The 16,731-nt window shown below is 47.9% G+C and overlaps 1 protein-coding gene across 4 annotated transcripts in view; it reads left to right on the forward strand.

Moving 5' to 3' along the window:
* Positions 1–16,731, forward strand: part of LOC118234279 (amphiphysin-like) — a 58,361-nt gene that overhangs the window by 26,291 nt on the left and 15,339 nt on the right. For all 4 annotated transcript variants that reach the window (XM_035430706.1, XM_035430708.1, XM_035430710.1 and 1 more), the window contains exons 7-16: positions 51–136; positions 2,748–2,823; positions 6,941–7,023; positions 9,454–9,580; positions 10,278–10,412; positions 10,821–10,910; positions 11,376–11,399; positions 11,911–11,937; positions 13,087–13,407; positions 15,324–15,356. In XM_035430706.1, coding sequence (XP_035286597.1) covers positions 51–136; positions 2,748–2,823; positions 6,941–7,023; positions 9,454–9,580; positions 10,278–10,412; positions 10,821–10,910; positions 11,376–11,399; positions 11,911–11,937; positions 13,087–13,407; positions 15,324–15,356 — 1,002 coding nt within the window. The remainder of the gene's footprint in view (positions 1–50; positions 137–2,747; positions 2,824–6,940; positions 7,024–9,453; positions 9,581–10,277; positions 10,413–10,820; positions 10,911–11,375; positions 11,400–11,910; positions 11,938–13,086; positions 13,408–15,323; positions 15,357–16,731) is intronic.

The raw sequence follows: 16,731 nt of genomic DNA on the forward strand, positions 1-16,731 counted from the left end.
CGTGCCCCACACCATGCCACCTGTCTCTCTCTCTCTCTCTCTGCCCTCAGGCGGAAGAGGAGCTTAAAAAAGCACAGAAGGTGTTCGACGACTTCAACGTGGACCTGCAGCAGGAGCTGCCGACCCTGTGGGACAGGTGAGATCAGTCTAGCGAGTCAGACTAATCTGCGAGCTGGGACTTTGGGTTATTTTGGGTGAGCTGTTATCTGTTCTGTGCACTCTCGTTACTGTTGATGCTACTTTGACTCCCGAGCGGGTTCCCATATGTTTTCCTGTTAACTTGGTAGAATTCTGCCATGGGTGGACATGGGTAGAAGGCAGCATTCTTCCATTTGGGACAAATGAACCGATAGATGACATCTTGATCATTGACACCTTTGGCACACGTTCATATTTGCACACATTGTATGTCTTTCATTCTTCTAGACATCGTGCAGTACGGACAAAAACTCATTACAGTGGTAATGGTTTGATGCCATGCTTTTTGGGGTGTGATAGGTGCAGCTGAGATATTTAAAGTGGTCTGCTATTTAACCCTTTGAAAAGTTGGAGTCTTTTTCAAAACGTTTTAATTCAGTGTTCTAGAACTTCATTGCTTTCAGTTACCAGTAGTGATTGTTACATCAGCATTAGAATGTTCAGTTAGGAATTATACAAATACATATATTTTCTCTTGCACCTTAAAGGGTTAAAAGAGGTCAGCTCAAACAGTGTCTACACAGAGTCAAACTCACAAGCCATTTGTTGGTGTGCTTCAAAAAATGCATCACTTATATGTCAATTTTTCATCATTTAACATCACTTGTTACTAAGGGTATAACATTTCATTATTGTTTGAATGACATTCAAGCGGTCACTTCAATAAGACCTCTTTACTAATGTATTATTTGTATAGATAAAATAAATTCAATGATACAGTAAAGAGCAGGGCTGTGTAAATTCCCCTGGAGCGATAGCTGTGTCTACTGATACTATGGAGGACCTTCCTCCCAGCGGTTAGCAGCTCATTGACAGCAGTGCTTTATTACACGGCACATCAATAACGCCCGGTCATTTCGGTCTCCGCGGCGACGCGCCCGACCTTCGTTTAATCACGGCGAGCGGCGTGAGTGAGCGACTCTCCTCCCCGAGTTCCGCCGTCCTCGCCTCACTCCGAGACGCCATCGATCGCGGCCTTCCCGCCCTCTCGCGTAACGCCGCTAATCGCCAGTCGCATTAACCCTTTGACCCCCAATTATGCGGTAGATCACAGCTGGGTATTGTAGTTTCTGTCCCGCCAGGTAACCAACCTGATTTAGTGTGATTGAAAGTGCAACGCGGTCCAGTGTGCCTGAAGTTTGTATTCATGGTGTGCATCAGTTCCACAGCAGGACAGTTTCGTTTTAGATTTTGCTGAGCAAATCATGTGTGCTCCCAAGGATATGTCTCTGGGCTGCAAGCACTCTGGCATTCAGTAGTACAGCTCTAGTAGCAAACCTTTACACAGTGGCAAAAATGAACAATGAGCAAAATCCTAGAGGTTTTCGACTGTTTTTTTGGTTTGTTTGCCAGTTTACATCCCGAGGCAAAGCCTGTGAAAGTAACGAGGGGATTGGTTCATTTCAGCCATTTAATGAGCTGGAAGTGCAGACGGCTGCATAAAGCCTGATTGGTTGCCCTCCAGGACTGAATTTAAAGAGCACTGTCGGAGAGCGTTACTCTTGGACAATGGCCGTAAACTCACTCTCTGTGGAACCCCAGCCTCAGTGATCTTACCATTACTCCACACAGCGGATATCATGCCGTCTTTTATAGCAAAATCTGATGGTTTCTGGTGGTTAAAGAGACAGTGTCTCCTAACCCAGAAGTGCTATGGATACAGGCGCTAGGCTAAATCCTAATGTGCGCCCCTGCAGCAGTGCGTTAGCGTTACTGGCGGCCTCTGTGAACGCTGCGCATCGTGAGCGTGTGATGCTAGCTCAGGGCAGTGTGCAGGCAGCATGCCGGATTGCACTGCAGCCAGGCTTCACTGGAGTTACATAACCCCCCCACCCCCCTCCTCTGCTTCCCATCCTACAAGGCACAGCCTCCCTCAGTCTCCAGCCCTGCTCCATGCACATGGGTGTGGGGGCGGTGGTGGTGAGGGGGGTCGGGATTGGGGCATTGCTGCTTTTTTAAACCGCTATTCTTGTGACTGTGATCCACATTGGCATCGTTGAGGGAAAATGGCGGTTCAGTATGCTGATGGCTAGCACATACACCTTTACTGCAACAAGGGCACGTGTCTCTAATCCACCTCTACGAATGTGCAGTCCCTTTAAATTATTTTTGGGCAGTGGAAAAGATTTTGGGGAGTGAAAAAGAAAAGACAGGTGTTGGTCTTTGCTTTAATAACTGGAGAAATAAAAATAAAAAATTGAACATTAGTCATGTAAAAGCCTGATTGTTAAGTGCATTAAGAGGCATACAACACTCATTATTGGAGCTCTATACTGTAATTCTATGAGGGGCGTGCATTTCAGTTCTGTAGATTTCGGAAGCATCTTGTGCTATTTCAGTCATTTCCAAAGGACTCTATCTGGTCTTTTGGTTTGCGTTCCGCTTGCAGTGTGGCAGTTTCCTAGTGAAGGCGACCGCAAGGCTCATTTGAATAGATATAGCATAGCGCATGAGTCATTGGCTTTGAATAAGCTCATGAATATTAATAAGTACCTCTTCTGTACGGGTAGATTGAGTGTCTTTTTTTTCCCCCTTCCTTTCCCTCGCAGTCGAGTGGGCTTCTATGTGAGCACCTTCAAGAACGTCACGCACCTGGAGGCCAAGTTCCACAGAGAAATCTCCGTGGTGAGTACAGACCCTACTGGGCCGCTGCAAGAGAAGGCGGAGAAGGACCCAGTGCTACTGTGGTTGGGTTGGGTTTAGCATTTAGCATGCTGGTTTTCAGCCACTGGTTGATCCACTGGTTCGAGAAACTTCTCGAACAGCAAACAGGAAAAATTGTTAGGGTGTTCATTTAAAATGGCTACATAAAAGCAAATAAATAAATGAGTGTTTGTTGTTCAAATGGGAGACTACGAGAGGACTGTGTGTGTGTGTTTTAACCAGTGCATTTCCCTGCCAGTTCAGGCGTTATATTCTTTTCCTAAATGGCTCCTGTAGCATGACTGGGGGCTTGACAACTTGGTAAACACTGTCCTGGGTAACATGACCCTCAGAATCAGTTGAACCTCAAATGTTCCATGAAACATTCCACATGCAGGTTTTCTGGTCATATTAAAACACTTTTCAGTGACTCAGCATTTTCATACTTCAGTGTAATCATGTCTATTTGTGTAGAAACACGGCTGTACACCAAAGCCACTAATCCCTACGGCGTGTGGATCAATCAGACTAATCACCGGTGTACAACAGAAGCCCATCACAGTGGTATGAAGATCAAAGGAGCGCGGTGGCTCTGTGCAGTGCCTGCCCATGGCTGCTGCTGCTGAATCAGTGGATATTTCAGCCCCCCCCCCGACATGGAGGGGGTGGATGGGACGTCTTGCTGTGTATTAAATGACCCATGTGGCTGATGTGACACAGCTCTCCTCGGCAGGTAACGGTGTTCTCCCGGGGGGGTCCCGGTTCCCGCGGCGACCCTGGCGCTCCAGCAGGGTCCGCGTAGCGTCGGCCGCCGTGCCAGATTTATGGGATGAAACTGGTTCAGGATCTGCTCAAAAGAATGATGCAGGATCAGACGCCAGACGGGGACAGTTTTCAGTCTCAGTCTTCCTGCAGTTAATATCCAGCTGCATTTCATTTACATGTCAGCTGTCAGCACGCATACGACCTTTCACTAAACTACCCTTTGAAGAGTATTATTTTTGGAATGTTTTATCAAAATTCTAAGACAATGTTCTAGAACTCCATTGCTTCCAATTGCCTGTGTGATTGTTACATAAGCATTAGAATGTTCAGTCTAGAACGTTCTAATCACATACTGGTGACCTCACACCTTAATAACGTGCGGTAGTGTACTCAGGCCCTGTGGGGACTGCATTCAGAGGAGCTGAGGGGAGTTCCCCTTTTATCATCTGACTGTTCCTTTTGCTTTGACACACCAGCCGCTGGGGAGCCTGGGTAAATTGTCTCGCTTCGCAGCAGCGATGTAACGCAGCCCACGCGATCTGGTGCTGAATCCAGATCATGCCAGTGCCACCTTGGCCTGCAGCCCAGAAGGGCGGTGCATTATGGGTCCTGGTAGCGTGATGCTGGAAGGATTCGGGTGGGCGAGTTACCCATGTCTCAGCACTCAAGAGCGACGCCTCGAGTTTTTGTGTACTCCCCCCGACGCAGTGGTGGTGCAGCCCAGCTGGTGGGCTGTGGAGAGAGGAAAGAACAGTGGAGACAAATGCATGATGGAGAGACGAGAGGAAACAGCTGAGCTGAGTGAAAAGAAAGAGAGAAAGAAAAGAACTGCAGAGAAAAGAGAGAGAGAGAGGGAGAGAGAGAAAAGAACTGCCGAGAGAAAAGAACTGCTGAGAGAAAAGAGAGAAAACTGCAGAGACAAAAGAGAGAGAAAGAAAAGAAGTGCAGAGAGAGAGAGAGAGAGAGAGAGAGAGAGAGAGAAAAATAACTGCGGAGTGATGGCTGGGAGGTGGTAAAACGCACACTGGATTGTTGAGAATATGAGATACACTGGAGGTTGTGTACGTAGAGGCTGATATCCAGAACCTGTATTCCGGATGTTTGGCCGCGTCTCGATTGTGATTAAAGGCCGGAACTCTAGACACGACACGACTGCCTGCCACAGCTAAACGCTCAGCGGGAATGTGACCGTTGGGACTGATGTTTTGCTTTTAGCCTTTATAATGTGAGCTACGCTGGTGCTGCTGCTGCTGCAGTCTCTGCCTTTGCGTCTGCGAGCAGGAGGGTCTCTGGCACGTGCTGCTGTGTTTGGCCTCAGGAGGCTTTGAGCCTGACTGAGCAAGCGTCACTCTGTCCGAGCCACTACCCACTTTGCTCCGCCCCTCTGTTTCTCGAAGCCCGCAGGGGTTCAGACCTCCAAACGCAGATGCTGCCCAAACGCACAGAAGGCTCTGGACGGCAGTGAGTGCTGTGTTGTTTGTCCACAGCGCGCCGTGCCTTCTGTGGACTGACCACAGCTTCATGTTAACGGAGAGACAGATCCTGCAGGGTGTTTTTCTTTGTGTCCTTCACCTCTTTTCCTTACAATGCTTTTACCGTGTGTGTGTGTGTGTGTGTGTGTGTGTCCAGGGGGAAGGAGTTTTTGGCATATCTCCCAGAATGCACCTTTCCCCACTGCAAGTGGCAGAAGGGATGTGTTTTTATGGTTTGGTCGTGCTGTTGAAACACACACACACACACAAATGCACACACATGCACACACACACAGAAATACCCATACACACTCACAGGCATCTATGCATGTATCCAAAACAAATGCAGAAAGACACACACACCATGCATCGGTGATGACTGCCAGACTTCTGATTTAATGATTGCAGTATGAATATTAAATGTATTCTGCGGGGTCTTACTGGGACTAACTGTTGTTATCTGTCATGTCTGCTGTATCAGCTGCAGGGCAGTGCGGCAACAAGATTTACTCTGAAGTCTATTCCAGAGGCTGAGAGCATTATTTTCATTTTTAAACAGAGCTGCTACATCACCGAGAGTGCACATTCTTCAGCGGCCCTCTAGGGGCCAAATCAGGAACTACAATCTGTAATCATCCATGCCCTTCCTGCGCAATAACAGTGTGACAGGGCTCTCTCTTTCTTTTGGACATTTGGAAATCTGTTGCTACCTGCAGCTCTATCATATTCTATGGATCTTAAATTAGGATGAGAAATAAGACCCCACATGGGACACTAATGTGCTGCTTGCTCCAGGGCAGAGAGGGTGTGACCAGTACAGTCCACACTTTAATACACTGATTGGTAGCCAGGGGATTGGACCCTTTGAAGAGTAGGTGTAGTAAATTTAGTAACATTTTTTTCAGTATTCAAAGTCAAGTGTTCTAGAACACCATTGCTTTCAATTAATAGAATAAAAAAATAAAAAAAGAAAGAAATTTAATTGAGAAAACCTAAATAATGTACAAGTCTAACAAATTGAAGAAAACATTTCATGTTTATCCAATGAAACATTTTTTTTTTTTTTCGGTGGGTTGTGCCTTGCCACTGTCTCATGCTGGCATGACAAAAAGAGGTGGACTGTTTCCATGGGGATGACAAATATAGAGGGCTCTTAGCTGAGCCTTATACCCGAGCCTGCACTTCAGTGTCTTATTGACATAGGGATTCTCCATATTGGACTCGCTTCATTAAACTTGATGAGACTCCGGTCGTTCGGCACGAGCTCTCGGAACGGGACCGTGCCACTCTTCGCCGTTCCCGCCAAATGGAAAATTTACCGCCAGGCAGAGCGCGCTGCGGGTTTACCGATCTGTTAAAAAGGCCCGCGTGTCCCTGCACTGTAAAATTTATTGAGATTGAGGTTTGTAAGGCGAGCATCGGGGACGAACGCAGGGAGAGGCCTTAATTGAGAGACCCTGGCGGGGCAATCAAGTCAGTGTTATTGCTTGCTTTACTGTCCTGGGACAAGTGCAAGAGGATTATTTTTCTGGACCATTCCGTGAGGGCGGTCCGTGCGAGATTCGGCTTTACGGCTTACCTTGCCTTTCTCCTCCGTGTCTTCAGCCTCCTTTTAGTCGAACAACCTTCCTGTCCCATTTTTAATTTTTTCAAATAATTGGTATAACTGGCATGTCGTCTGGCATGAATTGTTTTTCAGACCATGTGGCTTAGCCCATACCTAGCACAGAAAGGCTGCAGGGTTTCTTACAGATCTGATATGGGACGCAGTTATAAGCAAACCACAGGTGTACCAGGAACCCTGCTGTTGTCTGGGTCGCAATGCTTGCTAATGTTGGTTTCCTTGTCCTTCTTTTCTGCAGCTCTGCCACAAGCTGTACGAGGTGATGAACAAACTCGCAGAGCAGCATTCGGACAAGATGTTCACCATCCAGGGAGCTCCTAGGTACTGGTGCCAAGGCCAACACGAAGGGGTGGGGGGAGGGGGCTAAGTGAACCATCACATGCACATCTTTGCTTTTTGGTATTTTTTTTTATTTATCACAGTCCAGCAGTAAAATGCTGATTCCTTCTGGTGTGGAGCAAACTGACTTCTGGCACACAACGTGTGTATGTGTGTGTGTGTGTATGTGAGTCTGTGCATGTGTATGTGAATGTGTATGCATGTTTGTGTGTTATGAGATAAGAAACCTGGTCTTGAGTTATGTATGGCCACTTTGTGACCCAGGAGGAATTTTCTGTTCGGTTAAGCTCCTGTATGCAAAATATTTAGCAGTACTGCTATTTAGCAAGCTGATATCGAAGAAGCAGCTGAACATCTGCAAAACCTCAGCAAGATTGCAGGAATGGGTTGTGTTAGCTGGGTTTAGCTTGAGATGAGGTGCTATAAGGAAAAAAGTACCTTTAAAAATCCTAATGAAAAACATTCACATAAACTCAAAAAGCGAGGCATTGTCCGCGATATTCCTTATGAGTAACTGTTCTTAACCTTATGAGGCTGAGAGGCTGAGACTGACCTCACAGAATAGATCAGCTGTAACTCTCCCATTGTTTCTCTTCTGCATGTGACAGACTGCGAGGGTAAGTAGCTGCATTGCTGTGTAGGCCCTGTGTACAAAGCTGTGATTGGGTGCTGGCTCTCGTCCCAAACTCTGTCCTGGTTGGTTGTTTATTGCAATGCTGCGACATCGTTTCAGGGTTGATTAATGAGGATGCACAAATCCACTGACAAGGTGGAGAACAGTTATCTGTAAAGTATTGCGCACAGTGAAATAAAGGCAACTGTGCAATGGCCTTCCCCAATAAATCACTAGCTCATTATGCAGAGGTTCAACCGGGATTGGATATTGAATGTGCCGTAGCTTTTCCCAGCAAGGGATGGCCTGATTTGGCAGCATATCCTCCACCTCACTCAGGAGTGGCTCTTTGCTTACAACCGGCTGTATGAGTGGCACAGTGACTAAGCAGAACTGCCGGGTGCCAGCGTTTCAGTGGATGTGCGCGCTTCCTTCCTGATGATGCATTTTGAGTAAAACTGCAACCGTGAAAGCCAGGACTGAGCACTGAGCCGTCTGTGAAATCCTAGCAGCCTGAACCTAGTTACCAGAGTAGCCCCTTGTAGCTCCTGACAGCTTAGCCCAATGTTTTATGTAGACTCAAATATAATGTTGCTTTTATTGCTCCTCCGCAATATCCATTTTAGTGCTGACAAGCTTGAATGGTTTAATAATACTTATACTTATACTTATAATAATAATACCATTTTTTTTTACAGATGTGAGCACTGAAATTATGCTGTGCTTCCCTCTTTTTTTTTCCGATTCTAAATTTAACAAATAATATTTTGTCTTGTCAACAATTTTTGTTTGGTTTGATGTCACATAAACTATTGCTGAGTATGTAACAGATGAACCTGAAACTGGATTACTCCAGATATCATATAGCATACAGTAAATATATAGTCAGTATACTGTATCAGTTATGGAAATATGATTAAGCTTTGTTGTAATTCTTACAAGTAAAATGACCATCTACCTTGATGATCTAAAATTGGGGAAAACACCTTTTAAACAGAATACATTCCACTTTCCTGTTGTGCTTCCCTGTATTTGTGGGAAACCATTTTGTGTTGGGTCTCCCCCCTGTACCCTCGATCTCTCCTACATGTTTGTGTCATGTGACTGAAATGTAAGATGCACTGTTGCCGTGGTGACATACCAACACAGACAGTAAGGGATCATAGATGTCATACAAATTTCAGTACAGTCAGTTGCTTTCATTGTGGATAATGTTCTGACCGGGCCAACATTGGTGTCAGTGGCGTATAATGGCAGGGGCATTATTAAATGGCGTTCTATTCTGGAAGAGGTTTCCCTCTAACAGGTAGAGTTAAAAAAATCAGCCAGGCATTCCCTTTCCAGAGCACCTCATGAGACCAACTGTAGTCTACTCTTACAACAATTCTTTTCTTGTCAAATATGTACCCAAAATCATGAATTTAGTGCGAGCTGCAATCAACAAAAATGTCTTTCACAGTACATTTGTTATTGTACTGCAAAATTTGGGGCAAACTGATGTGAAATAAGACCCAGTTCTAGGAGTATGAGTAGAGGTGAGCTACATAGAGTATTAGCAGTGCTCCGACTCTACTTGACAACTGTTTAAATGCTCTTGGTCACAGCCAAACATGTGGCTTTACACCTGATATGTTAAGAATTTATAATTTAAGAACACAACGTTGGTAACAGGTGTGTGTTTCTGCTGATTGTGAGAATGGGAAAGCAGAAGTAATGGGACCAGCAGTTCTCTTCCCAGGAGACGGGCGGTTGACCACTGGGGTCTGACTCTTTCCGCTCTGCCCTGACCCCCCCTACAGCGACTCCGGCCCCCTGCGCTTCGCCAGGACGCCCACGCCCCCGGACGAGTCCCCGCCCGAGAGCCCCGAGGACAGTCCCAACCACACGCTGGCGCCCGGCCCGCACCGACCCAAGTCCCCCTCACTGGTACTGCGCCGATTCTCTTCTTATCCCTTCAGTGGACCTGGGCCCCTGTTTCACCAAGCAGGATTACTGAGCTGGATAACTGCACCCGGAACCCTCCCAAATATGGAATATTGACTGAAGTAAAAAAAAAAAGAAGAAGCTGTTCTGGGTTTTACTCTTGATTATGTTAGTGTATCTGGCAGGATTGTTTTTTGTATGATTAGGTGTGATTCCAGTGCTAGTTTGTACTTGGTAGGATTCTTGCTTGCTGAACAAGCTTACTCTACAGGGTTGGAGTCCTGATCGATGTGGTCACTTCTGGCACTACGATCCTTACTTCACTCTAGTATTTCTTTTGCGCCTCTACATAATGAAACCTATGCACTTGTTGTACGTCGCTCTGGATAAGAGCGTCTGCTAAATGCCTGTAATGTAATGTAATGTAATGTAATACTCAGTGCGGTTATTCAGCTAATTCTGTAATCCTGCTTTGGTCCTAGATCCAAGGCTAATGCAGAAAACAATAAAAGACCACTGCACTGTAGCATGATTTGTACAACACTAAAAACTGTTGTGAATTCATCAGTCCCTCTGTCATAGCGAGGAGTCCCTCCGCTATGCATAAATCATTTTTTTAAAGATATGAAATGAGTGTGTGCCCCCCCCCCCCCCCCCCCCGGTCCCCCTGCACTAACGTGGTGCCTCCCTGGTTTCGCAGCTCAAGAAGGGGCCGCCGGTGCCCCCCCCTCCCAAAATCACGCCCACCACGGAGCTGCACCAGGAGCAGATCATCAGCCTGTTCGACAACAACTTCGCCCCCGACGCCGCCTCCGCCCCCGCCACCGCCGCACAGGTTGGTGCCGCCTCCCATCCCCACACACATCCCGTTAACACTTCCGTGCCGTTCCCATGGCAACGAACGAGCTGCTCTTCAAAGGGTGGCAAGGGCTTGCTGGGTACACAGGTACACGCTGGTGCCTGTATTTCTATATGGCCCTGTTTATTCTAATATGAACACTCTGCATCCAAAAATAAGTTTGATTTCTTTCCCTGCCATTCCAAATTTTTATTTTCTCAATGAGTATTCTCTTAATTTAAATGCTCAGTCCTTTAATTACATGTACTATTGTAGTGTCAAAACTGGGACAATTCAGTGCTAAAACAATGACACCGCATGCTAAACTACTGACGTAGTTCCTCCGGTGGATTGTGGGTAAAGGGCAGCCTTCTGTCAGTCAGCTGCTGTCTTTCTCTCCCACAGGCGATTGACTCCCTGCTGGATATGGACTTCGACCCGTTCAAACCTGACTCCGCTGCCCCGATCGGACAGTCTCAGTCACCCATGTCCCAGGTGCTTTTTGGCTTCGGGTTCCGCGGCTGTAATGGGACGGGGAACAGGTGTCTTTCAATCTGTCTAGGGAGGCAGTCGTAATCCCTGATTACTGGCCGCTGAATTTCAAACAGTCCACACCGAAAGAAAGATAATCCGCAACAGTCTGCTAATTACTTTCCGTGCTTGTTTGTTTGGAAGCTCATGAACAAGAGCTTAGAACCCATTGCTATACGGAAACATTTTTACGGTAGCTATTGAAAGTTTTCCCAGGAATTGTAGCTACATTTGCAGACTTTTGGTATTGCAACTCAGTCATTATAATTTAATTGTGCTTCTGTGTAATGCATAGTTGAATCCACAGCTGTTTGTTCTCATCATAAAGTAACTTTTATGTTCTCAATAAACAGACCAGAGTAAAGGAAAGTACCTGCATTACATATGTCACTGCCAGCTTGATTAACCTTTTGATCTTTCCTTTGACAGACCCTGCCCTGGGACTTGTGGACGGTAAGACATTCTCTGTTGCTTACAGAAGCTGTTTTTGCGAATAATTATTTGTAAGGCCTGGCAGGTTGTCATTTGTTCAATTAACAGAGTAATGAACATCGCCAGATCAAAAACGGCAGATGCTCTTATTAAAGGGTGTTCAAAGAGCGGTAGGCTTCGTGTCTGTGGGGTGTCCATCGGGTCAATTTCAAACCCTCAGATTGTGGTTCATTTCTTTCATGAAAGAAAAAATAGTGTCTTCATTTAAATATGCAGCATATGTGTTAAATATTTCTGTGTATGGGCTTGTGCTCCATGGCATTCAGTTTAGATTTACTTCACTTTGTCTTTTTTGTCTGTGTGGTAATTTTTTGTTATTAGTGAATTAATTTATATAAGAAACAATGCAATATTCCAAATTCATTTTAAAGATGTAAAATAAATGAGGAAATGGCAGATGTTCTGTTTTTATTCCACTCATTCTGTTTTTATTCCACTCATAACTGAATAAATGCTTCTTTTCCTCTTGCAGGCTCCCGCTGCTGAGGCTGTCCAGCCTGTAAGTAGTGGATGTGTGGAGGTGACCGTACGTCAGACCAAACTAGTGAAACGCACCACTTCTGTTGCGCTAATGTCCTGACATAGTGCCAGAGCAGTGGTAACCAGCTCTGTTCCTGGAGAGCTACCATCCTGTTGGTTTTAATTTCAACTTTAACAAAGCACGCCTCATTCAACAGCGAGAGACCTTGTTGAACTGCTAATTAGTAGCATCAGGTGTGCCAAATTAGGGTTTAAATTAGCATTGTTGGGCTGAATGGCCTGTTCTCATATGTGAGGAGGCAGTCCAGCAAGTTGAATGCCTTGCTGCTAACAACAACAAAGGTGATAATTAATTTCTAAAGCTAGACAGTTGTACGGTAATCTCCACCTTCAGGAAAAATATTTTCCATGTAACAAAACCAAGTCACACTGTGTTGGTTTCCGCTTGAAAGATTAAAAATCAGTGATTTCAATTAAATGTCACAGATATCCTTTGAACTTAAAATCAGCAGGAACATGATCTTTGAAAAGCATTCTGTTGTCACGCTGATCTCTGGCCCCCAATAGTTTGGGTGTCCTGTGTTCCCTCCAGAAGGTAATAAAGTGATGAAACTTTCAAAGGAGAGGTAGCTCCTTTGAAGGACACCCCAGGTTTACATTTGCAAGACCTTCAACGTGACTAATTGGCCAGAGACATTTCTTTCCCATGCCTGTGCGGGGAAGAAGATAGAGAGAACAGAGCAAGTTTGCCAGAACAAATTATATTGTCTGGTGCTCAAAGGCAGTAATCTAAAACAAGATATCCGACAGTACAGAAATGTAATTCCGCATATGAGCCAGATTTGAATATCCTGCTGTCACCTCTTTTTGCGATGGGTTTCATCTTTAAAAATTGTCTGTGTCTCTGTTCAGAAACTGCGGCTTTTTTTGTAGACATTTCCCTTTCATTGGTTGTCAGTCCTCTTGGTTGTTTTCTTCTGTTTTTTTTTCCCTTATGTTTTGTTTTTCTCGTTTCAATGTTCATTCTGTTCTTCCCTTGTTTTTGTTTCTCCTGTTGCCTGCTGTTCTGAAGCCTGCCTGTCTGTCTCTGGGTAGCGTGGTTGGTGAGGAGGGCTCTGCGGGTCACAGTGGCGGTGATGGTGATGTTACTCACTCCCTCCCCGAGCAGGGCGCCAGCGACTGGGCCGCCGACTTCAGCGGCCTGGGGGCGGGACAGGAGGCCGCCGCCGCCGCCGCCGACGCCGGAGAGGCCGGAGCGGCCGGAGCGGCGGAGGCGCCGGATTGGCCGCCGGCGGAAGGCTGGGGGACGGAGGCCGCGGCGGCGCCGCTGGCGGAGAGCGCAGAGGCCGTGACCATCGAGATCGCCGAGACCAAAATGACCGAGGCTGAGACCGCCGAGACCGAGACCAAAATGGCCGACACGGAGACCGCAGAGATCGAGACCGCCGCCGAGGACGCGAGCGTCGAGGTCGAGACCGCCAAAGCCGAGGTTAGCCGCTGGGACCCCGAACAGAGCCTCGACCCACACCCGGGCGCCGACCCCTCCGGGGCGGGGGGTGGCGAGGCGGAGCAACAGCCAGAGGGGGAGGAGCCGAGCGCGGGGGGAGGAGGAGGGGGGGAGGAGGAGGAGGGCGGAGACCAGGCCATGCCGGGGATCATATTCACTGACGAGCACGGGCAGGAGATGCAGGACGTGACGGAGGGGAGCGAGCTGGGCCTGTACGCGGCTCAGGGGGCCGCCGACGGCTCCAGACTCGACTGGGGGCCATCGGGCCAGACGGGCTCCGATTGGTCGGGCTCGGAATACGAGACGGCGGACGAGTGGGCGGAGAGCGTGGGGCGGAACGGGGGCTGGGCCAGTGCAGAGGAGGAGCCCGAATCGCCGGAAAGCGCAGGGCTGACCACTGGGGGGGCGACAGAGCAGCCGAGCTTAGACGGGAGCACAGAGGGGCAAGGGCAGGGGGGCTTTGGGGATTGGGGGGCGGGTGACCAGGCAGAACCCTTCCAGACCCAGGCAGAACCCTTCCAGACCCAGGCAGATGCTGTCCAGAACAAGGCAAACCTTTTGCAGTCCCAGGCAGAACCCTTCCAGACCCAGGAAGACCTCTTTAAGACTCAGGTAGACCCCTTCCAGACCCAAGAAGACCTCTTCCAGACTCAGGTAGACCCCTTCCAGAACCAGGAAGACCTCTTTAAGACTCAGGCAGACCCCTTCCAGACCCAGGTAGACTCCTTCCAGACCCAAGAAGACCTCTTCCAGACTCAGGTAGACCCCTTCCAGACCCAGGAAGACCTCTTTAAGACTCAGACAGACCCCTTCCAGACCCAGGAAGACCTCTTCCAGAAGCAAGCCGGTGAGGAGAACTTGGGGCCAGCGAACGAGACCCGGTTTCAGGCATCAGAACCAGTGGTCCCCAGTACTGTCCCAGGGCCGGCTGAGCAGAGCTCAGTGGATCCCTCTGAGGCCGACCCGCAGGCTGACCCGTTCTCCCAAGCCGGCGGCGCCGAGCTGGTGCTCGATTTCGTGTCCGACCCCTTCGCGGAGCCCCCAGGGGGGGCCGGAGGGGGCTGGGCCTCTGACCCCTTCGCCAGCGAAGGCGGCCAGATGTGGCCGGAGAACTGGGCCCCGGCGGCGGGCGGGGGGACCTGGGCCTTCCCCAGCGGCTCGGACGGGCAGCCCAACGGCTTTGCGCAGTGGGGGGCGTTTCCCGACCCCCCTGCCAGCGGAGAGGGCGGAGCCGCCGGCGGCGACAGCCCCTGGCAGGAGGTGAGCGCCGGCGGCGGCTTCTTCTCCAGCAGCGGCCCGGGCGAGTTTACCGCCAACTGGGGCGACGGAGACCCGGACCCCTCCGCTGCCCCTTCCCCTGGGCCGGGTGGAGGGGAGAAGGAGGCTGTGGGTCCCGCGAAAGGCCGCCCCGTAGCCCAGCTCGACGCCCAGGGCTCCTGGACCAACGCCACCGAAGCCGCCCCCGGGCACAGGGACACGGAGAGCTCGGACTTGTCCGAAGACGAGATCACAAACCGGAGATTGGGAAGGTTGTACCAAGACGTAGATACGGAGAAGGAAGAGGTACCTCGCTCCCTCTCCCCCCTTGCCTAGCGTAGCGTAGAGTAGCCGGACCAGGAACGCCTCCCTTTTCCCCTGCAATGACAAAGAACCAAGTGCCTTGCGACGCCCCCGCCAGGACCTTCCTGCAGTGCCTGAAATCCTAGCCCCCTTTTTCCTGTTCCTCCTCTGCTTGACCGTGTTCTCTCTCTCTTTTTATTTCGTCACAGTACTATTGCACATTTATTACACCTTTATTACATGTCTATTGCACTATTGCGACGTATTCCAAGCATCCACTTCTACTTTCTCTGCTCAGGCTTTCATGTGCTAATTGTTTCTCTTCTGATTCAACATAGGTGTCCAACAATGCACTTAATGGAGTCACGCAGGTAATAACACCTTTCCAAACTTTGTTTTAATCATAGCAATGAAAAGGAAATCACTGACCACTTCTCATCTGAGCACATTTTCTTTTCAGTTATGTTGAGCGAGTTAACCTCATGTTGGCCTTGTGTCATTTTCATCAGTGGGCCAATGTTTGCTCATCAGCAACCTGATGATGGCCCACTGGAACGCTCCAACAGTGGCCAATTACAATGGCCCAACAAAAATCACTCAAGATGGCCTTCAGAGTAGTTTCCACTTCAACAAACAGCATTACGCAATCTGTTTGGCTATTTGAACCTTGTCCTAATCTGGCCTATACAGCCTGCTGGCTATGCTTGGTTATAATGACCATATCAGGCCCACCCAGCTGTGTGCTAATGCATGCAGTTGACCGATCTGGTCGTCTAAAAGGTTAGCCACAGTTGCCTCCAGATCTAATGACATCTGTTTGGGGGCCTTCCGAATGTAAATATTGATTATTAACTGATCCAATACTGGGGAATGTGGTGTGACTTTACTGGACCGATAGCGGGTGCTGATTGATTTGGGACATTTGGTTGATTGTGGCACAACCAAAAAATGTGTTGGCCTCCAATGGTGACCATCGCTCACTATATTCATGAATATCCAACATTGGACCAACCATGTCATGTCTACATGGCTCTTAACCGCTGTAGGTGTAATTATACCACAGGTGTAATGTTGAATTCCATCTGAGAATGGAGCAGAATTTATTTAGTGAACTAGGCACATAAGCAGCATTAATCACAGAATGCTTTTCTTTTTATGTCGTGCATGCTGGAATGCCCAAGAAAGCAACCGTGACACAAGATCAGTGATAACGAAAACTTCTCTGTGTTTCCACACGCACAAGCTGCAAGAAAATGATAGAAGCATGCAGACGTGCATGGAATTTCCAGTACCAGTGGTTCTGTCGTAGCTTTTCCCAAGCCTCTTTTGGCTAGCTTGCTTTTAACAATTTGCTACAATCTCTTACTAACACTTTTCCTCAATGATTTTCCTGCCGGTCTTCTGTCTTTGCTTACCGTATTGTTTATTACACCATTACAAGTGATTATACGCATGCCATTACAGGTGATTTTTTATTACTACTTAATAGTGTTTCTATGAACTCTGTTCATTCTGGCCACAAATCCTCTGTCTTTTCGTAAAACATGTTTTACATTTTTCCCCTTTCGATCCATATTATGATTTGGAACAATTCTCAATTTGGTAAAATGAACACAACGATTCCACTTACTTAAATCTGTGTAAATATAAACCCCATTGTGGGTAGATTGAACAGAGACTTTGAGACTAGTCTACCTAAGCGTAGGAAACAGCATTGCACATTTATGCTTAATAGATTTGATATAT

The sequence above is a fragment of the Anguilla anguilla genome, chromosome 8 (assembly GCF_013347855.1).
Source record: "Anguilla anguilla isolate fAngAng1 chromosome 8, fAngAng1.pri, whole genome shotgun sequence".
Lineage (NCBI taxonomy): Eukaryota > Metazoa > Chordata > Actinopteri > Anguilliformes > Anguillidae > Anguilla > Anguilla anguilla.